Consider the following 22,304-nt stretch of genomic DNA (forward strand, 5'->3'; position numbering starts at 1 on the left):
CTTTTCTGTCTGCATATAGAATAATTACAGTTGTCACTTCACCTCATCTCACCTTGAGGCCTCTTCCCATTGCACAGAGCACGCAAATGGGACATACAGCCCCTATCACCCACAAATGAAGCCAGACGCGTTTCTCCCTGCCGTACAGACCGCTTCCGCACGGAGCGGGTGAGACTAACACCCTTCCCGTGTGAGCGGGGTCTGGCCACGTAGCGGCACCCGCCCCGAGCAGGAGCCGGGGCCTGTGAGGACAGCGGGAGGTGGGGCGTCCGGTCCCCCCCCACAGGGCAGGGCGGTGTCGCGGAGGTGCCACCAGGGGGCGCTGTGGGAGGCGGCGTTAACGGCCGCAAGGCCGCGGTGGCGGGAGCGGCGGTCGGGCCCGGCTGGGTGCTTTTCCTTCTGCGCTCCTGAGGAGCGGCCGTGGCCTCCCGCCTGTTGGGCCCAGTCTCTTGGCGACCCTTGAGGCCCGGCTGCGGTTGGGGTGAAGAAGAAGAAGGAGGAGGAGGAGGAACAGGAGCTGGCCGGAGTGAGAAAGCGCTGCGAGAAGCCATGTCTGCGCCTGCAGGGCTGCCGCCGCGGCCCGCCGGTGCCGGTGCCGCCGCCGTTTACCCGAGCGGGCCCGGCGCTTCCCGGGAGGCCGCGGCTCCCCAGAGCGGTGCGCCCCGCTATCAGAACGGTGAGGGGCCAGAGGCCTGCGCGGGGCCTGGCGCTGGCGGCCGAGGCGGCGGGGAGAGGCCGCCCGCGGAATCCCTGGGGCGAGCTGCGCGGCTCCGTTCCCTCCCCCCGGGCCGGGGATGCCGGGGAGCTGCTCTCTTTTCCCTCCTCCTGCAGTGGCGGGAGGTGCGGGGGTCTGTGCGGGGAGGCAAGGGCTCGGGTCCTCTGGGCTACAGTGGAGCCGGCACGTAAGGAAGCCCTTCTCTGAAAGGCAGCAGAAGCCGCTTAGGAACCGCGCGTCCCGCCTCGGCCCTCGCCGCTACGTGCGGATTTAAGGTGTTGGAAGGCGCCGCCTCGCTGAAGGAGCGAGCGAGAGGGTGTGCTTTTCTGTCTTTCCTGGAGATTGGATCTGCTCGGTGTTGCGGCGCCTGCTTTGTGGTGTTTTTTGAATGCTCTGGAGGCCCAGGTACATCCAGGCCTCGGTCCTGGCAGTCGTGCGTGAGTATGGGCAGGAAACCATGTACCGTAGATGAGAGCGCTTACTTACTTCACAACTGTGTATGAACTTAAACATAGTAGGCGGTAGGCATTCACGCAACAGGATGTTGGGATTTGAGTTGAATAAACAAGATTGGCCAGTGAAATATGGGTCACTGAAAAACAAAGGTAAAATAGTTCAAAATCCCAGAATACTGACTTCCTTTTCAGAGGGAGAGGTGCTGATACTACTTGTACTATGAATTAATTAGCGCTCACTGCCTAATTTTTAAATTGGTGCGCTATAAAATCAGTTCTTTATTAACCTAGTTAGCTTTTCAGGATGCCTGTATGAGCTTTGTCCCCACCTAATGATAGTATGGTGTCTAAATTATGCCTCTTGCTTGCCTAGAGGTTTAGCTTTTACTGTTAAACCCTTTATTTTGTAATCAGGCTGTTTTGGAACACAGGCAGTTTTTCTGCTCAGGTCAGTATGCGGGATAATGACATGGAAAAATTTTTACTGCTGAATTTTTCTCATGTCAAAGGGGTAGTTAGGTGATAAGCAGTTACATGCCTATAAAGTAGGTTTTGAGTCAGTTTGCACATAGCGCAAAAGTCATTGAAGTGACTGAAAAGTAATGTAATTAAATGGTTGATTAGTATTCTAATGCTAAGCTTTGTCAAAATTATTCAGAAAATGCCTACTTACATGGCTTTTACTACAAAAATGGCATTATCACTACACAGCTACTACAGCATCAATAACCTGAAAGTGCATTTCACAGAAAGAAATAGAAACTAACATCATGCTTTCTCCTTGTGTTTAAACTGACTGAAACTGATTTTTAAAGAACCGTCATTACTGTTTGTTATTTTAATCAACTCCTTGCTGCTGATAGTATTCTTAAAAACAGTTTTTTTAAAACTTTGTAGTAGACCATTTATTTTCTGTGAAACACTTTTTCTTTAATTCAGAGAAATTTATACACTGTTCAGAAATAGCTTTGGATTTTTATTGTATAACTTGCTAAATAGTCAACTTGGGCTTCTGTGTGCCTTAAGATACCTTACAGTGATGTGTATTTTACGATTTGTAGACAAGAACTCTGAATTTGTCGTTTTGTGTCATTTAGCAATAGCATTCCAGAATTTTTAGATTAGTGTGTCTGTCTTCTTCTAGTACTAATCTTCTGAAGTTATAACACACAATTTAAGGCTTACTTTGTTTTTGTTTGTTGGTTTGGTTTGTTTAAAAGAAGAACAGGAGGGAGAATAGAGAGGAATAACAGAGAAGACCATACTGGAAATTTCCATGCTGTCCAATAGAAACTAAATTTCACAAAAAAGGTTGTCATTGATTTTGAAATTTAATTTTACATCAGTATACTGGAGTTTAAATGTTAGATATATGAGTACAGCTATTTCTTCATTAACTGAAAGAAAACACCAGTGCATCCTTTTAGATATTTGGAGTGCTCTGTGCTGTAATTTCATAAAATGTGGATTTTTCAGGTAGAACTTTGAAGTTACTTGGATCTGATGGAAGAGAGGATTTTTTTTTGCAGAAAGCAAGAAACCTGTTGCACATAGACTGATATTCAGCTTTGTTTATAAAAGTTTTGGCTGGTCCAGTGACAAATTCATTTGAGACCGTTGGAGATTTTAGTTTTAGTATAACTTGGGGATATTTTTTTTTTAATTCTTGTTTGTATTTTTTTTCCTTCTCTCTGAAAGTGCTTTTGGTTTGATCCAATAATGAAATTAAGTGTTTAAAAAAAAAAAAAAAAAGCCCTTGTTTGGCTTCTTGTTCAGAAGTCTGGGGCTCTAAAATACAAGTCTTCTGAATAAAATCTTGCAAGTTCAAGAAGCTTTTATTGCTGTAGTCTTACAAGTGGCTTTGTATCTAAATGGCAAATTACCTGTTTCCTAGTTTCAGCATAATAAAATGTTGCTTGTTAAATCAGTACTAAAGATGATGGGTTTTTTTCCAATGGTGATGGAGGACTTCGCTAACAATTTAATGCATTTAAATGTAAGGCTGAGAGGATAATGGTGTTGAATCCCCATTGTTCTGCAGAAGACTTTTGTCTAGTGTTGTCTACAATTGGTTTGTAAGATTACCATTGGTATCTCTACTAGCATTTTGGAACCATAACTTTCATTATGATATTACATATTTAGCCTTGTTTTTCATCCCTCCTCAGGCTTTGTATCTTTTGAGTAATTTCATTAAATTTCGTAAGGGGGATAAAGGCCTGAAAAGGACAAAATCCCTGAATATATTGCAAAAATAGGAAGATGGGTCGTTGAAGGAGCTAGACATTAATGCCATATTTTGAGAGCTCAGCGGTGCTTGATTTGCAGCCTCGTTTGCCAGCAATTAACAAGGCACAGTGGTGCTGCCACCTGTCCATTCCCTAAGGGATACCTGGGGGAGCTGTGATGAGTCTTCTCTGAAGTGGGTAAGGGGATGTTAAAAGTTGCAGGAAACTAACAGGTATTCTTGGCTAGCAAGTTTGTGTTGTAGGGTACACAGACTATATATAGGTGGGGTTCGTGGCAGATGGTTAAGTTATTCAGGTGAGAGACTGCATAGACATAAAAACCAAACATGACACTAGTAAGCAAAACTTTACTTACCACACATAGTAGTATAGCCATAGTGCTGTGGAGTTTTGTTTGTTTGTTTGTTTTTTTCTTTTTTGTGACGTCTCACCCCCACCCTCCTTAAAAACTGATAAGGCTTTTGGGGTTCACCGGTTAATGCCTGTGTAGTTATACATTATGACATTATAAAATATTAATTTGTCTGTAGCAGAGCTTCACTGCTTCTGTTATAGAGATGGTGTTTTAGCAGTACAACTCTGTGTAGCTAAGGTTTTTATATCCTCTTGTAGAGCTGTTTTTTGAGAAACTTGTCAGGTGTTTTGGGAAGAAGGCAGAGTACCTAAGACATCAGGACAGACTGCAATAAACAAGATTTCACAATGACAGAAAAGATGCATGCAGATTTCCAGTGTTGAAAACTGACCAATTATCTCGTCATCCTTAGTAGCTTCAACTACTAATTGCAAGTACAAAAATTAATTTCTTTTTAATTTTTAAATGGACAAAACCTCACTTCAGATAATGGGAATAATCTTTCATCTGTAATTGTAAAACTTGCTTTTAAAGGACCAGAAGTTTAAAATAAAAAAAGCAATTTTTCAAATGTCAGGTGTCTCTTTAAATGAGGTCTTCATGGGATTTATACTCGTGTGCTCATGTGAAGTTTAAACCTTATAGATGTTTCTACTTAAAAATGGAAACAAAGATGACTTAGACATATAATGTAGAGACTGACATCTTGAATTGGTAATTTATTCTGTCTTTATTTATGGTGTGGTTTTTTAAACTAAAGCTAGACACTGCAGGACTTTACAGTAGATGATTTGATATGCAGCTGTGTATTTAGAAGTCAGGTGCTTCTAAACCAGTTTCTAAATTATACCTGCTGAGTTCGTTTATTCCGCATGTTTTGGTAACACAAATGCACAGACTTTTCACAGGAAACATCTTTCCTTGTCATCTTCAGTGGCAGAACTGCTTAAAGCAATAAGTCTTGACAGACTTAAGTTATTGGTGTATTTTTGAGTTTGCTCTTTCAGACTACAAAAAAAACCAGATTGAAAGTCTGCTAAAGTTCATGTAGCTGTTAATGACTTGCTAACTCCAAATCATTTTCCTTTAAAGGACAGTAAGTGCAGAGCTGTATGGAGCAGCTCCCACTTTTTCAAAGAAAGAGTGAACCAGAAGCTAGTTACATACTCTTTTCAAAACTTAGGGTCTAATTTAATTTATTTTTTTTTTTAAGCTGCTTATGCTTTCTCCCAAAGTGCCTTTCTGTCTTTTGACACAGAAGTCCAAGTTACTGTTGTTCACTTCTTAGGTTTTTTCTCTTCTACTCAACTTTCTGGGTTGTCAGGTATGAAAAGGTATTTTTAATTTTATCAGAAAGCTATTTTGGACATTACGTTCCTTGGTTACAGGATTCCATTAACGAATTCATTACTAAAATTGCCTTACAAGGTAATCATGTTACTTGGAGAACAGTGACTTTTCAGAATTTTAAGACAAGAAAAGTGAAACTTATATTTTGTAGTCATTGTTAATGTGAGGGGGAAATAAACAATTAATTATTATCACAGCTGCTGTTTAATTTGTGAGTGGCCCAGTAGTGTGCTTGTGTTTCTAGTCACTAAGGGTGGCAAATAACGCTGTAGTTGTTCAGCATGACATGAGCAGGAGGGTGTGGTAATTTTAAGAATGGTAGTTATCCAGGGAAATGTGTTTGTGGTTCACTAGGAAATAAAAAGAGGAAAACAGGGTTCAGGAAAACAACTTGAGGAAAAACCTTCAGATTTACCATTGATCTGTTGGCATTAAAAAGAAAACTAGTTTGGACATAGTTAACATTGTGTCTCTAGCAAACAAGTACTTCTTTGACCCTTACTGGACTAGTATGTAGTTAATCCCTAATGTTGCAAACCCAGTTGCAGTGACTTCAAAATCACATCTTTTATACCTGATGTAAGTATTGGGCAGTAAAGAGAAATGAAGTGCCTTATCAGATACTCTGTAGTTTCATAAAAATGTCAGTTTTCATGAAATCATAGTATGAAAGAACAGAAGACAAAAAGAAGTGCCCTGCAGCATTATATCTTGATCACCATATTGAGGATATGTAGTGTACCTCCTTGTTTATATATTGGTGTATTGGTTTGACTTCAGCTTTTTGTTTTCCATATTCAGTCAGGGTTTTTAAGGCATACTGTTGTATTCAGGCACTTAAAAACGTCAGTTTGGTGCCTACTGTTGCTCACTATTTGTTTGAATATTAACCTCCTAAAAACTCTAAAATACTCAAAGTACAAACATGAGGCATACAGTCTTGGCATGGAAACATCATTCGATAATGGAAAGGATCTGTTTTTGTTACTTGTGTGTGTGTTTGCAAATTACTTCAAATATTGTATTTTGTGTGCATTATACTTGGTTTGTTCTCCTTCTGCTGATGGAAATTGGCCTCAAAACTAGTGATGGAAACCAAGAAGAAACTTATTATTAGTTAGAATAAGTACAGAGTCCGTTGGCATTATTATCAGATGCACCTTTAATACTTGTGACATTTTCTCTTTGTTTCAGGTCCTGTTCAGAGTCACATGCAGTTCCCCTCTGGCTATGACTCGCATCCTCCAAACTATAGTGCGCCTTCAGGACACTATTCCCAAGTGCCCAATAAAGCTGCTGCTCCACATTTGGATAATCAGTATAGAGCAAATTACTACCCTACTTACTATTCAGCACCAGCACAAAATGTTATGACGCCTTCTGTGGGTACCAATGTGTTGAATACACAGGAATCGCAGCAGCTGTACAACAGTATTCCTCCCCATACAGTGGGCTCAGCTGAAGGACCTATTCAAGGAGCAATATCATCTGCATCCTACTTGCATACAAGTGCTCAGCAGTCATATGCAGCATTTGGTAATCACTACAGCACTTCTGTCAGCTCTTCAGTTACATCTCAGGGATTTCCCCTCAATTCTGATCACTACACCATGCCCGTGGCTCCTAGTGCCATGTATCCTAATGTTTCCTATCCTGTGGCTGCTGGCAGTGTGTACGGGCAGGCATTTACCTCTCAGACCCTACCTGTTCCTGGACAGTTCAAAGAGACAAATACGTTTTCTAGCCAGAGTACATCAGTACCTCGTTCCCTTCAACAGCATGTTCCCATGGGATATAATACAACATTATCAACTACTTCATCTGCTCAGTCCGTTCAAGACAACCTCTGCAGGAATCTCGCTGGATCAGTTTCTAAAGTAAACAACCAAATAAATACAGGTATGCTGTTATTTAAAGGGTGGAGAACTTCCAGACCTATCTGGGAAACATCAGAAATCATTATTTTATTGGTTTGTACTTATTCACTACATGAAATTCAGTGTCATAATTTTGAATTCTGTCCTTACTAATTCTTGAAGCTTTTTTTGTTTGTACCACAGTCCTCACAATAGCAGCTAATTGCATCACTGACATCTTTCTATAGAGACATACAAGAAAAGATACTATTTTGGGGATAGTTGTAGTTTATTGGCTTTTTTTTTTTTTTTTTTTCCAAGTGTGTGGCCTTGCAAGGGCATTTTACTTCATGCACTTTTGAAGGAATGTGTAATTTCTGAAACATGTATATTAATCACAAAGATATTTCTTTCCTTTTCTGGCTAGAGAATTTTTTGAAGTCATGATCTAAGTTGATTCTTTAAATTTTGCTTAAGACAGCATGCATATGCTCTTCAGAAAGTTCAGAAAAAGTGGAAGCCTGCATGGATTTGGAGCATTTGTTTGTTTTAATATTTTTTATAAGTATTTGAATGAGTAATTTTGGTAGCTTTAGTTGATTTTTTTGTAAACAACAGCTTGATGCTTTTAGTATGGGTGTAGCTATGAAGGGCAAGTTGAGAACAAGTATGCTGAGATCTTGGTAGTAGCTGCAGCTTCTGCTTCATGGGAAAACTGATACAAGTTCATAGGGTAGGCAGTACTTGGTAGGAAGAATGGAAGAGATTAGAAGTGTGAGAGTGCTTGAAGCATCTTGCTCGCTCTCTTTGAGAGATCAATAGCATGTGCAGGAAAATTCTGTTTTTCTTTCTCAACTGGTAATTTTTTTGACCATGCAGTTGAAAGTTGTACTAAACTAATGGTTTTCTTTTTCTGCTAAGACAGATTAGAGAACTGTAGAAGGTTTCATTTTTTATGCTTGGTATTTCAGATTATAGTTTAATATTGGAATTGTTTTAGGAGTCCTTGTAGCTGAGGTTTTCTAAGACCAAGGACTTATGAAAGAACATGGTTTTAATTTTTTGATGATGATAAAGGTTTGGGAAAACTAGCTAAGCTTAAATCAAGCTTATCCAATCTATGCCAACGGTGCATTTAGTTCAGTGCTGCTTTTTTCCACCCCAAGGCTAGGATGTAGAGAGTCCTCATTCAGCTCAGTTTTAGTACTTTGAATATTAGTAGATTTGAATTCTGTCTCTGAGGTGCTCTGTGCAATTTTCTGTAATATTTCAAAAACATGAAACAAAATACTGTTTAAAAAATTAAAATAGGGAGCTTCTTGAAAAGCTTCTGAAGTTGATGGCATTTCGCAGTTGAGAGTAAAAATGAATTCTTTCAAGGACTAAAGGTTTAAAATGCTGGCCAAAAAAATTGTTTCTGAGTGCAGAATCTACAGCTGGACTAGACAGAATGCAGGTATCATTCCAGAATAGAAAGATTTGCAGTACCCTTATGAAAATGAAAACAGAAAGTTATAATTTGAATGACTGTTAATTTTATTTCCTTTGGAGCTATCTTGAGATAAGTGATAAGTCCTGCAGAGAAGGACTTGGGGGTTTTGGTCAATGAAAAAATGAACATGAGCCGGCTTCAGTGTGCGCTCGCAGCCCAGAAAGCCAACCGTATCCTGGGCTGCATCAAAAGGAGCATGACCAGCAGGTCGAAGGAGATGATCCTGCCCCTCTACTCTGCTCTCGTGAAACCTCACTTGGAGTATTGTGTGCAGTTCTGGTGTCCTCAACATAAAAAGGACATGGAACTGTTGGAACAAGTCCAGAGGAGGGCCACAAGGATGATCAAGGGACTGGAACACCTCCCATATGGTGACAGGCTGAGAAAGTTGGGGCTGTTCAGCCTGGAGAAGAGAAGGCTGCGTGGAGACCTCATAGCAGCCTTCCAGTATCTGAAGGGGGCTTATAAGGATGCTGGGGATGGACTCTTCATCAGGGACTGTAGTGACAGGACAAGGGGTAACGGGTTCAAACTTAAACAGGGGAAGTTTAGATTGGATATAAGGAAGAAATTCTTTACTGAGAGGGTGGTGAGGCACTGGAATGGGTTGCCCAGGGAGGTTGTGAATGCTCCATCCTTAGCGGTATTCAAGGCCAGGTTGGATGAGGCCTTGGGTGATATGGTTTAGTGTGGGGTGTCCCTGCCCATGGCAGGGGGGTTGGAACTAGATGATCTCAAGGTCCTTTCCAACCCTAACTATTCTATGATTCTATGATTCGTTCATAACAGTATTTTTTTATAAAGAACAGCTGTTTTAAAGGTAAAAAGTGAAGCTGACCAGACTATGAAGAGCAATGTGAGCAATGGATAGTCTTATTTCTGAATTCAGTGAGTGCCCTTCTTAAGGAAGTGACCGAGTTAATATATGGCCTTAAGAAAACATAGTAATAGTATGCTTGAATTTCAATGTGCTGATGATTTAACCGGCTGTGGTAGTGGTGTGTAATAGGTACACACTTTGCAGTTACAAAAATAAACACTGATCCACTGTTTCTGTTACACTTGAATAACATTGCAGTACGTGGTTTGTTTGCCAGACTGCAGGCATAATTACTTAAACCGCATTTAACTCTTTCTGAGCTTGCAAAGCTGCTGAGATAAGCGTGCCCTGTGCTTTGGACTGGATTGTGGAACTGATTTATCTGGAGAATAACTTTTTTTTCTCTTCCCTCTGAATCCTGGTATAACCTCAGCACATAAATGATTCTGTATTTACTGACTAGGAAGTAGCAAATAAAGATAGCAGCCAGTAGTAGGCTGAAGGAAGAGCCGGGCTGTTTTATTACTAAATTCTAAAGACACCATTTTTGAAGTCTGGGGCTAAACAGACTGCATCCTATAATGTCTGACTTTTTTTTTGAGTCTTTGGGTGGAATATGTTAAAAATACAATTGCTGCAACACCTGTCGTATAATAATTTCTAATAAAATAATATGAATATATAATAAATACAATTTTTAAAATAGCAATAGTTTTGTCCTGGCATAATTTATTTACTTATTGCAACACTGATATGCTCTTTAAATTTCCAGTGCAGTTGTCTTGTTCTCAGATGGAGTAATTTCCTAAATAGTATTCTAATTGTTTGCAGCTTTTCAGAAAAGGAGTTGGATCTTGAAAATTGTTTGCCTGCTCTTGTATGTCCTTGGAAAGTGTCTGAGTCCAACATGCAAGGAATTTAAAGAAATGAGGAGTGCTTTGTAAGAAGTAATTTTTCTGAATATTTAATCCTCCTGACTGTTCTCCAGGAAGAAAATGACGGAAAACTGTTTCAGTCTTTTCTGTATATAGTTTTTAGCAAAACTGCTTGGGGAAAAAAGAAAATTTACTGAAATTCCTAAGAGTGCTTTCTGTGAGTGTTCCCTGTAAAGAAATTTTGATACAGTGTACTACTATTAGTCAGAGTGCCAATAAAATAGTTTCCTGCTATTGCTGCTGTGCTGTGAAAGAAGACCCCTTACAACCCTCTAATTATAAATAAGCAAATCTTACAAATACTGTTGTTCAAGATACTACTGTCTTAATGTATTTTTCAATAGCAGTTTTATGCAGTCAGTGAACACTGAAAGCTCTCTGTGATGAAAATGAAGTGTTTTTTCTATAGACGAATGCCATGTTTTTAATAAAATCTATGTTTAATCAGGAAGATTAAAGATTAAGAAATTAAAGATTAAGAAATCTATAGACTGGCATGAACTTTTCAAAAGTATGATGTTTTCTGAATTGTTTTCTACTTGAATCAGAGAAGCTCTAAGCCTTGGACTTGCAATTGGATTTTTAAAGAAAAAAATTTGTGTAGGGGCTTAGAAAGCCCCCAAAATGCTGAAACTATTAAGATCAAAGCCCTGAGCTGGTGTATGTCTTGTACTAAGGGTGCAGAACTGCAACAGAAATCTTTTTCAAAAACTTCAGCAGCCACTATTTAAAATCACTGAGATATTTTCAGTGAAGCTTGCTGAGATTTCTTAAGAAGAAAAGAAATTTATTTTAAGAGGAATCTTTTGCTGGAAATTGACTTGTTTTGATAAATAGCAGCCAGTGAGGATAATTTTCTTTGCTTTAGAGAGTATAAATAAAGTAGAAAAGAAATATATTTCTGCTTGCTGGTTTAAACTAGTTTCATCTAGCAAAAACACCCTCTTCTAGTCTTAAATCCTATATTTCAGCAGAACAGTGTTGGTATAGGTATGTCCAGAAATGATGGTGTGCTGTCTAAATAACACACTTTGTATTATTTAGGCTTTTTGTGTTTCTAGCTCAGTAGCTTTCCTTAGTGGGTTTTGGGGTGGGGTTTTTTTCAGCTTATTTCAACTGAAGTTGGTGCACTCTGATTTTTCTTGGTGATTTCCAGTCAGTGTGGATTTCTGCCAGGATGCCTAAATTTTAGTGGACTCTTCCCTGAGAAGGGGGAGATAGAGAATTCCTTCTGTGGGTATAGGTTGGGGTTTCTTTGCTTCCTAATCCACTGTCCTGTAATCATAGGCCGTCTGTTTGAGCAGGAGACGCTTAAATTTCTTGATCTCATTCACATACTTCCCCTTATGTCAGATCAGGATTTAAAGCCCTTGCTGCCCCAGTTCCATAGGAATGTAGGTTATAACCCTGTAAATCTGCTAATACAGGTGTAGCTGGAAAAAGAGGAAGGACTGTAGCTGAGATACAGAGAGTTTGTTTTTCAACAGCATTGTCTTCCTAACTGCAGGGAGATGGTAAATCTTAAGGTAGAAATTGAGTGTTGCGCTGTGTGTGGGGGGAGGAAGACCAGGAGGGCTATAGCAGCTCAAAAGGAATAGCTCTTACATCTCTTCTGAATACTTCAGAAGATACTGTGGTGGTATGCTTTTTAAACTACTACCTGTAGGTCTCAAATCGGAAATTAAGTAAAAACTTTAAGTTACGGTGTGTAGAGAAAAAGGTGAATTAAACTGCTAATTTGCACAGGTATGCAGATCCTTACTGTAACTTACCTTTTAGCTGTAGAGCTTTGTTAGTACATGGCTTTTGTAACCAAGTGGTATACTTGGTCATTTTTAGTACAAGAGATGTTCATGGTTGAATGGCACAAGGGAAGACTTCAATGCCCATTAAAGGTGAGAGGAGTGAAAGGTGAAAACTAGAAAATACTGTGTCTGTGAGATTGGGATTTATGTTTATTGCAGCCTGACAAAGCTCTTGGCGTCTCATGGCATTGTTTGGTGGGAATGTTGTATGGCCTGATTGGGCTGGATAAGCTGATGGGAAACTTGGACTGAACACCAGTTCAGAGTATAGCTTTGTCTTGAGCTGAAATACGCCATCCTAAATTAATCAGTACTTACATGACAGAGTCCAAGCTACTTACTTGCCAGAGGAGAAGGAAAAAATTGATAGCATAATTACCATAACCATATATTTGTCTCATGTGATGATAGCTACTAACAATGTGTTCTTTTTTAAGATTAACTTTGTTGAAGTGTTTCCTTTGGTCTTGGTTATTTACAGCTTTCAAGAGCTTTCCACAGCTGCCAAATAAATTTTAATGTATAATTTTGCAGGTTGGATTTTTTTTTTTTTTTTACAAAGAAAAAGTTACATTTTTGAAGGATATCTTGGATAACTTTTGAGAATAGGTACTAGTACTTGGCAGGAAGTACTTTTTCAGTTAATCTGGGTGAAAATTGGTTTTGGTTTTGAATATGTGACACTGACGTTACAGCATTTGGCATGCTTTACGGCTTTGCTTGATGCTGCCAGCATCACTGTATTGACTTGAAGTACAAAAAAATACCATAACCCCATAAATAACTCTCTCTGCTACAAAACCGGGGTAAGCACAGTAATGTTGCAAAGAACTTCCCTTGTCTTCTTGCATATCTTGCTTGAGGGAGCTGTGTTGCTACCCTGACAAGAATATATCTGCTGACAGGTGCTGATGCTTTCATGGGGAGTCCACAAGACATAATGTGTGGAAGCAGAGCTTATAGCAAGTACATTTCAATAGAAAATGCTGTGTCCATGAACTTCAAAGAAATACACATTTTAATTTGGATTTTGATAGCACTTGTGAAAAAGCTGTGTGTATACTCAACCTTATATTTGAAAACTGCATAATAAATGAAAGTTCCATTAGGGTGGTGAAAATGTATGCTGTTATTTTTGGCAGTGAATTTGAAAAGCAGAGGAATAATTTTAAGCCACCTCGTCTTTTTGCTCCTTCTAAAAGACTCAGTTTCCCCATAAAGTCCTTCCAGATATCAACCCCATTACTTAAGGAAAAGTCAGTGAATATATGAACTATGCTGCTATATGTGCAAAAGAAGCAAAGTTAATATTACAGGTGCATCATTCAGTGAATTCTGTAACTTCAATGTGTACAAATGGTGAATTTTGTTCTTGCTTAATTTCTGTTTACGAAGTGATATTGGTCAAATTTCCTCATTATTATTTTTAACAGCTTGTCTGTCAGGATTTTGGAAAGAATCAATATGATGAATTTTTTCAGTTCATAAGCAAGGAGTGACCCTATTAAAAGCTAACTTAATTGAAGTTATGTTGTCCTTATCTGATAGGAATTTCAACTGAACTGTGTCAGATCTCTCAAAGCACTAATCTTGACATTTTTTTTAAGGAGATTATATCTGGTCCAGATGTTTGAAACATATCAGAAGTTTTGTGGAATACTCAGGGTTGGTTGAAACAGACTGCTTGGAATATAGGTCTCATAATTGAGTATCAAAATTGCAAAGTACCAGCCCTGTGAGGAAGTCTACTACACAGCTGACTTTCAAGTTTCCTATCTCTGGGAGGAATACTGAAAGGGAGTTATCCTACATGAACTGCATTCTTCTTACCTGGGAAGAGGAACCTGTGAGGACATGGAGTTGTGGGGATCGGTCAAAAATGGATCAGTTTAGGTTTTGCTTAATCTTGATCTTACTATATCATGCTTTCCTTTTTTGTGGTTAGCTGTCAGAGCAGTTTGTTCATTTTAATGGAGTTTTAACATTATATTTAATAAAAAAACCCTCAACTTTTTTGTATAAACTTGTTTGAAGTACTGTATTATTTTTGTAGTTACTGTGAAATCAAATGTGATTGCTTTTATTGTGCAATTGTGCAAATTCAAAGCATTCCTGCTTTCTGCTGTTGTCTTCAGGTGGCGTTGATTCTTCACAGCCTGTGCATTCTGAGCGCCAGAGCATTCTGTTCACCAAGCCTGGGGCTGGAACATCTGCTTCATCTCCTGTGATCTCACCAGTAAGGACACCTCTTCCAAGCCTTTCTTCCAGGCCACAGTCTTCACCCTCTGTTACACAGTCACCAGAGCCGGGCCTTCAGGAAGGTACTAAAAGGGAATGGGAAGTTACAGTACAGATTTCTACCCTGTTCCACCTGCATATCTTGGAACCTTTATTGCTGTTTTTCTGTGCTTCTGTGACTGGAGTACACCTTTTGCATCTCTTCTTGCTCTCTTAGTGTTCTTGTTTTATACCACCTTGGTTCTAGTTTCTCTTAGCTTTTCTGTTTGATTTCATTTGGTCATATGTCTCCTTTAGCTTTTTTGTCTTGTTGGTCTTACATGTCTCTTCCTCAAAACCTCTTCTTTTAGTTCCCTCATTCTTCTAAAAAGCTGCTGGCTATTTTAACTTCTTGGAGGAAAGTTTGAAAGTAACAAAAGAATCAGTTGAGTCTTCAGCCATGCAAATTCTGCCCTTATGGTTCAACTTGTCTCTTGACTGTTACACATTTCTGTATTTAGTATTCTATATCTAATGTACTGTGCTGGTTTGGTTGGTTGGGTTTTTAGGGGGTGGGGAAGCTGTGTTTTCTCTCAGTTATTTCAGAATTTTAAATTCTTATTCAGTGTGTGAGGAAGTAGGCATTTTTTCACAAACAGTTGGATACATTTACTGTTCAAAAATAATTCTCAAAAGTGTGGTGTGTGACTGTCACAGTATGGGATTTTATCCTTAAATTTCGAAATCCTCTGACATACACATTTACATTTCCCCTTTTCCTCAATTTCCATCTTTTCCTGGTAGATTGGAGAATGTGAAAAAACAGCTTGTCTGTGAATCAGTTCTGCATATCTTACAGACAAAAAGATAATTCTTCATTGCTATAAAGTCCTATGGACAGTGTGACATTTTAAGGAAAATGATAAATCAGTTTTTGAAACTGTGCTTGGCTCTTGCCCAGTTTCATAGTTGACTTCGGTGTGAGGTAGAATTTATACTGTAGATGTGCTTGTTAGGAAAAACTGTTGCTTCATCTTCCAAAGAAATCACATACATTTCTCATTAGAAACATGGTTATTTTAGCTGTTTAACTATGCTTGCCTTAATGTGCAGTACATATGTTCTTACAGTGATTCCTATATAATGTGTGAATACTTAGTACATTAAATAAAAATCACTGCGGTCACTACCAAATGCACTGAATTCAAATACTTCCATATAAGTGAACAATAATGCACTATGTGTATGAACACACTTTAAAACCAGCTCTATACCTGTGTGAGGAATATCAAGATAAGCTGTCAGGAGTTTTAGAGTTTAAGAATGGAGTAGGATTCATTTTTTTAAGGACCACTGTTTGTAATATTAAAGATCTTAATGCCATGGTAAATTCGTTGAATATATGTGCGTTGTGGATAGAGAGCCAGTTAAAGATCTTCAGAATATAGTTTATTTTTGCATGTGCTTATTTAATTATCAGTTGGGCTCCATTATGAAATTTAAGCCACATAAACTGTGTGTTTTATAAGTCTTTCATGGTATGAAACATACCTAAATAGTTTATTTCATAGGTAAATGAGTTCTTAGGCCAGTTTACCCCTTTGTGTCCTTCCACCTATATTTCTAGGGTCTGTAAAATATAGTAGGATAAAGCATTATTATTATATTACAGGTACTTTCGTAGCTGTATCTGTAAGTTTCCAGTACAAGAAATCTGTGACAATTTAAATACATGGTTGCATTTTAAGCCAGACCTGTGAAGTAATTCACTCAAATAATGATATCAAAGTAAACTTTCGCACTTCTAAGGGTGGGAGATGTTCACATTATTAGTAACTCTATATAAGGTACTAAGCAGAACTGAGTTGTCACAACAGAAATCACGGTTAGGCACGTGGTGGTGCTTGGAACTGCTGTCTTCAGCCACCCATTTCTGGCCTTCAGTTGCTTTCTCCCCCATGATCACCTCCAGGAGGCATTGCTTGGCAGTGAACCAGAATGGGATGTGTCTCCAGCTGAGAATGACTTTTAAACTGGGTTATTTTTCAGTCAGATCAGTTCTCAGTTTTTTTGCGGCTGGGCAGTTGTGCTAGCACAGCGCAAGGAGTATCCTAAAGCCAGAAATTTGTAGTACTGCTGGCAATGAAAATAAATAATCTATGCAAACTCATGAGGATGTTATGAGTCAAACCAGTCAGAGGATTCATAGTGACATAGTCCATGATTACTAAACTTCTGTGTCACCAGCATATTTTTTCATCTCCTTCTGTATTCTTTCTGAACACGTGCATCTGTTACATGTGTGACCAGTGACTGAAAAAGTGGGAGTGTTAGCAGAAGTTGGGTTGGTTGTTTTGGGTTTTTTTCTCTTCCAAAAAGCATTCCAAAGACTCCAAAGTAATATTAGTAAAATAACTAGTTCAGTCTTGTCTCATCTGCCCATGCTTGGAATTTTTGCATTGGCATGCCCTTTGCAGATAGATTTTTCTTTCTTCTCCTATTTGTGTACATGGTATTTGTTAGAGGTCTGTCTTTGCACTCTCTCACTGTGCCAATCTTCTTTTACTTTGGCTTTCTGTGTTAAAGTGTGTTTCTTCTTATCGTCCTGACTTTTTTTTCCCTTTTACTTGCATGTTAATTATTTTAAGTTGTTTTGTTTTCCTTCATAGTGATGTAGTTGTTCTGTCTTTTCCCTCAGTAGCTCTCCCAGGCCTGGGAAAAGACACAGCCTCCTTGGCTGTTGTCTGGTTTTGCACAGAGCATATTGGGTTTGGGGTTTTTTTAAAACCTCTTATGAAGTGCATCCAATAACCTCCATAAAAGATGAGATTATGAATCACTTGAGTTAGTCCTATGTTTTAGCAGCATAAAGAAACTGAAGCATTGTACCTCCTAGGTCGCACTTGGCTTGATTTTGGTTTTGTGTTTATCGTTGTGACTACTTGAATTGTGAAGAAACTTGATTGGAATCGAATGAGCATTAGTGCACTAGAGTAAATGTAATCATGTCAGTCTCACTAACTTCTGTATGAAAGTTCAGCTTCTCAAGAATATTGTGATACGATTTTGTTCCTTTTTCTTTTTTCTTTTTTTTTTTTTTACACTGTTTGAATAGGTATTCTTCGCCTACGTTCTGTTGTTTTTTCAGAAGTGAAATTGAAGTGGTCCTCTTGGGTCCATTTGCTAAGCCTTTTTAAAAATCCATTAAACTAACAGCATTTTTAGCCTGTATTTTAAGTAAAATACAAGTTGATACAGTTGATATAAGTTGTGGATGGGAGATTATTACTGTGATGGTTTCAGATTATGCATAACATACGACACTTCTGTAGTGCTTTATAATGTTAAAATAAAGTATACTCATGGTGCCACAGTGCACAGGGGGAAAAAAATCCCAAGTTCTCTAAAGTCTGAACAATTTTGAAGAGCTTTGAAGAATTAGGATATTTTCTTCTTATAGCAATCCATTGGATTGCTAAGAGAAGCAATAGTCATTTGCATGTATTTAAATATGACTACAGACCATTTAAAATCCTTGCTAGCCCTACCTTGTGACAAGAAAAGATTTCTTGAAGGTGCTGAAATGGCATCAATAATAATGCTGCATGCTTTACTCTGTTTTAAAATACTATATGTATGTGTTGCTTTTGTGTATCGTTGACATGTTCAGGTAGATATTATTAAAAAACCAAACAAAACCAAATAAAAACACAAAATGAAACAAACACACACATACAAATTAAAAAAAGAAAAAAGTAAAATATATAAACCAGACCAAGAAAAAACAAACCCAGCCAAGCAACCAAAAAAGCCCCACATGACTATCAAAAAACCTTATAGATTATTATTTGGAGGTAAGAGTGTTAACAATTGTTGTATTGTCACCAGATCTTTAAAGTGAATAATGTGTTTAGGTGCTTAAATATGGGTCTATGAGCCTGAATTTAGGAATTAACTTAAAAATAAGACTAACCAAGTTTTCATATTTACCCATCTTAAATTTCACTGATTCTGTTGCAGAGGTACATGTTTGTACTCTCGCATATTGCAGCAGCAGTATATTTCATTAATTTTTGACACTGTTCAGTATTCCAGCATGAATTATTCTTATCTTAAAAGGGACAGATGTGCCAAGCAAGAGTTCAATAGTAATGTTTTCATAGCACAATAAAAATTTATCTAGGAGGGAGTTAATTTATTTCCAGGTATTAACTTCTGAAAGTATTCCAGTGGACAAACTGATATTAAATGCATATATAAAAAGTCTGTTTGTTAACTTCCTGATATACATGCACATACACACACATATATATATATATATATAAAGTTTCCTCTGGTACTAATACTTCGCTAAACTAGCCCACTAAAAACTGCTTTTGTTGTACTGCTAATATAGTTCATATATGAACTATAGCTCTGTAGTCTAGGCTTGTAGATTTAACTTTTTGCATGTTGGGATTTTCTGTAGAACTGCTAATTTCTCTTGCTTTTAATACAGTGATTTGTGACTTTCATTTCTCATCTTTCCTGTCTGTCTGATTCTTATGTTTGTGCTTTCCACTTCACAGGCATGCAGTATGGTGGATATGTTAATAACCAAGCTAGCTCTGCACCAGCTCCCTTGTCATCAAGTTCAGATGATGAGGAAGAGGATGAGGAGGATGAGGAAGCAGGTTGGCTTTAGCTTTACACCAGTATCTTGTTCTCTTCCTACTCAAGTCATGTTCCATATTTCCATCCCCTGAAACTTTTTTTCCTGTAAGATAAAACGTCACTCTGACGTGTCATATATCAAGTTAACTAGAAATTTCTCAGCTGTTTTTAGTATAGTAGCAAAAAGGAGTTCAACAGTAGTCAGCAGGTGATTGTCTTTTCTCATATTAATATCAGGTGGTTTATATAGCTAACAAAGTAATAGTCACAACTTGCAAGTCTCCCTTATTTTTAATGTTTTGATTTGCAGTAGGTTTTAAACTCTTAAAGTAACTAGCTCTAGAACTTAGACTGGTAATTGCTTATGTTAAACAACTAGATACTAGTTTGTATTTACCTGTTTCTCATCTTACGCATAGGGAACTCTTACAATTAAGATAGTAAAGTAAATATAGAAGGATAGTAAGTGTGATTTTTAAGACAGTAAATTAATCTGTGCTGCTTTTTTTTTTTTCTCTTGCGGTATGTCTCTATCGTCAAGCGTGTAGGTTCAGTTTTAACCTCTTTGCTCTGTAGGGAACTTAAGATCTTTTGCTTACTTTTATTTTTTTTGGTTTTTTAAGAAGCAGTTTGTCCTGGTTGCGGCATTCGTGGTTGCAAGGATTCTGCCTGTATTGTGGCAGAATGGCCTGGCTTTGAGTTTGACGTTTCTCACCACCTTAGTTTTTTGGATGCTAACATTTTCTTCTAACTTAAAGAAAAGCCTTTGCAATCTGTGTATGCATGGTAACACTGTAAAAAGCTTCTTGAGATTAAACATTAGACATCTACCTGTGTTAACAGATGGAAGTATTTGCAGTTGCATGTACCTTGTGCTGATATACTATTCCCATTTGTGTGTGCAGTTTGGGGATAGCAAACTTTTGTAACTTTTACTTTAAGCTTATAATTCATATTGTAGCTAGGCAGAAAAAAAAAGTGCCATGTAATTCTGAGTTGTATTTAAATAATTATAAATCTAGAGTACTGTGAAAATAGCTTAGCGCACATGATATCATGAAGAATGGAGCAAAACAGGGATGACATCCGAGTCATAATTAAAAACAGTGTGGTGGATTCATGTTATCAATTTGGATAATATGGATTCAACTGTTACGTTGAATAATTAGAACATTAGAAGAAAATAGTTGCTATTGTTGTTTTTCCTTGGAGGAAGGCATTTTCAGCCAAAGACACTTGTCATTGTTCTAGCTAGAGAAAGACAATATTTGGAGGTGCAGTAGTATCAATATAAGGGATATTATTACCCCCATCCTAGGGGAGCACAGGTATTAGGATAGTTTGCATATCCATATTCCCTGGAAGAGGGCCAAGAGACCTGCGTGGCTAAATAAGGAACTGCTGGGTATGCTCAAGTGGAAGAGCAGAGTTTACAGGTCATGGAAGGAGGGGCTGGCCACTTGGGAGGAATATAAGGCTGCTGCTAGAAGATGTAGGAAGGCAGCTAGGATGGCTAAGGCCTCCTTAGAATTAAATCTGGCAAGAGGGGTCAAGGACAGCAGAAAGAGCTTTTTCAAATACATAGCTGATAAAACTAACACCAGAGGCAAGGTAGGCCCACTGGTGAAGGGGGTGGGTGCCCTGGTGACAGAAGATACAGAGATGGCAGAGTTATTGAATGCCTTTTTTGTCTCTGCCTACTCTGCCGGAGGCAGTCCTGAAGAGCCCTGTACTCCTGAGACCTCAGATGAAGCCAGGTCACTGGAGCAGTTTGCCTTAGTCGATGAGGAATGGATTAGAGACCAGCTGAGCAATCTGGACATCCATAAATCCATGGGTCCAGATGGGATGCACCCACGGGTGCTGAGGGAACTGGCGGAAGTCATTGCTAGACCACTCTCCATCATCTTTACCAAGTCTTGGGAAACGGGAGAGGTGCCTGAGGACTGGAGGAAAGCAAATGTCACTCCAGTCTTCAAAAAGGGCAAGAAGGAGGACCTGGGTAACTATGGACCGGTCAGCCTCACCTCCATCCCTGGGAAAGTGATGGAACACCTTATCCTTGGTGCCATCTTAAGGCATGTCAAGGATAAGAGGGTTATGAGGGGCAGTCAACATGGCTTTACCAAGGAGAAGTCATGCTTGACCAACCTCATAGCCTTTTATGAGGAAGTAACACGATGGATGGATGATGGCAGAGCGGTGGATGTGGTCTACCTTGACTTCAGCAAAGCATTTGACACAGTCTCCCACAGCATCCTCATAGCTAAACCGAGGAAGTGTGGTCTGAATGATCAGGTGGTGAGGTGGACCGCAAACTGGCTGAAGGAGAGAAGCCAGAGAGTTGTAGTCTATGGGGCGGAGTCTAGTTGGAGGCCTGTATCTAGTGGAGTGCCTCAAGGGTCAGTGCTGCGGCCAGTATTATTTAATATATGCATCAATGATTTAGATGAGGGAATTGAGTGTACTGTCAGCAAGTTTGCTGGTGACACTAAGCTGGGAGGAGTGGCTGACACGCCAGAAGGCTGTGCTGCCATCCAGCGGGACCTGGACAGGCTGGAGAGTTGGGCAGGGAGTAACTTGATGAAATATAACAAGGGAAAGTGTAGAGTCCTGCATCTGGGCAGGAACAACCCCAGGTTCCAGTATAGGTCGGGGAACGACCTGTTAGAGAGTAGTGTAGGGGAGAGGGACCTGGGAGTCCTAGTGGACGGCAGGATGACTATGAGCCAGCAATGTGCCCTTGTGGCCAAGAAGGCCAATGGCATCCTGGGGTGTATTAGAAGGGGGGTGGTTAGTAGGTAGAGAGAGGTACTCCTCCCCCTCTACTCTGCCCTTGTGAGACCGTATCTGGAATATTGTGTCCAGTTCTGGGCCCCTCAGTTCAAGAAGGACAGGGACCTGCTGGAGAGAGTCCAGCACAGGCCAACTAAGATGATTAAGGGAGTGGAGCATCTCCCTTATGAGGAGAGGTGGAGGGAGCTGGGTCTCTTTAGTTTGGAAAAGAGGAGACTGAGGGGTGACCTCATTAATGTTTATAAATATATAAAGGGCGAGTGTCATGAGGATCAAGCCAGGCTCTTCTCGGTGACAACCAATGGTAGAACAAGGGGTAGTGGGCTCAAACTGGAACACAAGAGGTTCCACTTAAATTTGAGAAGAAACTTCTTCTCAGTGAGGGTGACAGAACACTGGAACAGGCTGCCCAGGGGGGGTGTGGAGTCTCCTTCTCTGGAGACATTCAAAACCCGCCTGGACACATTCCTGTGTGACCTTATCTAGGTGTTCCTGCTCTGGCAGGGGGATTAGACTAGATGATCTTTTGAGGTCCCTTCCAATCTCTAACATACTGTGATACTGTGTGTAATTCTGGCTATTTCAGATAATTGATTCAGTTTCTTT

The 22,304-nt window shown here is 39.3% G+C and overlaps 1 protein-coding gene across 8 annotated transcripts in view; it reads left to right on the plus strand.

Moving 5' to 3' along the window:
• The first annotated feature begins 356 nt into the window (after window positions 1-356).
• Window positions 357-22,304, plus strand: part of SEC24B (SEC24 homolog B, COPII coat complex component) — a 48,784-nt gene continuing 26,836 nt past the window's right edge. For 3 of the 8 annotated variants that reach the window (XR_013958883.1, XM_080639068.1, XM_080639073.1), the window contains exons 1-4: window positions 357-676; window positions 6,319-7,023; window positions 14,168-14,353; window positions 18,818-18,922. Coding sequence is in view for 7 of the 8 variants with exons in the window: in XM_080639068.1 (XP_080495194.1) it covers window positions 550-676; window positions 6,319-7,023; window positions 14,168-14,353; window positions 18,818-18,922 (1,123 nt within the window). In the remaining variant the exon portion in view is untranslated. Of the gene's footprint in view, window positions 677-714; window positions 1,153-1,241; window positions 1,321-3,395; window positions 3,597-4,031; window positions 4,209-6,318; window positions 7,024-14,167; window positions 14,354-18,817; window positions 18,923-22,304 lie in introns of those variants that run through there. The other 5 variants (XM_080639072.1, XM_080639070.1, XM_080639074.1 and 2 more) reach the window with 5 other exon arrangements.

This window comes from Psittacula echo (assembly GCF_963264785.1).
Source record: "Psittacula echo genome assembly, chromosome: 1".
Classification (NCBI taxonomy): Eukaryota; Metazoa; Chordata; class Aves; order Psittaciformes; family Psittacidae; genus Psittacula; species Psittacula echo.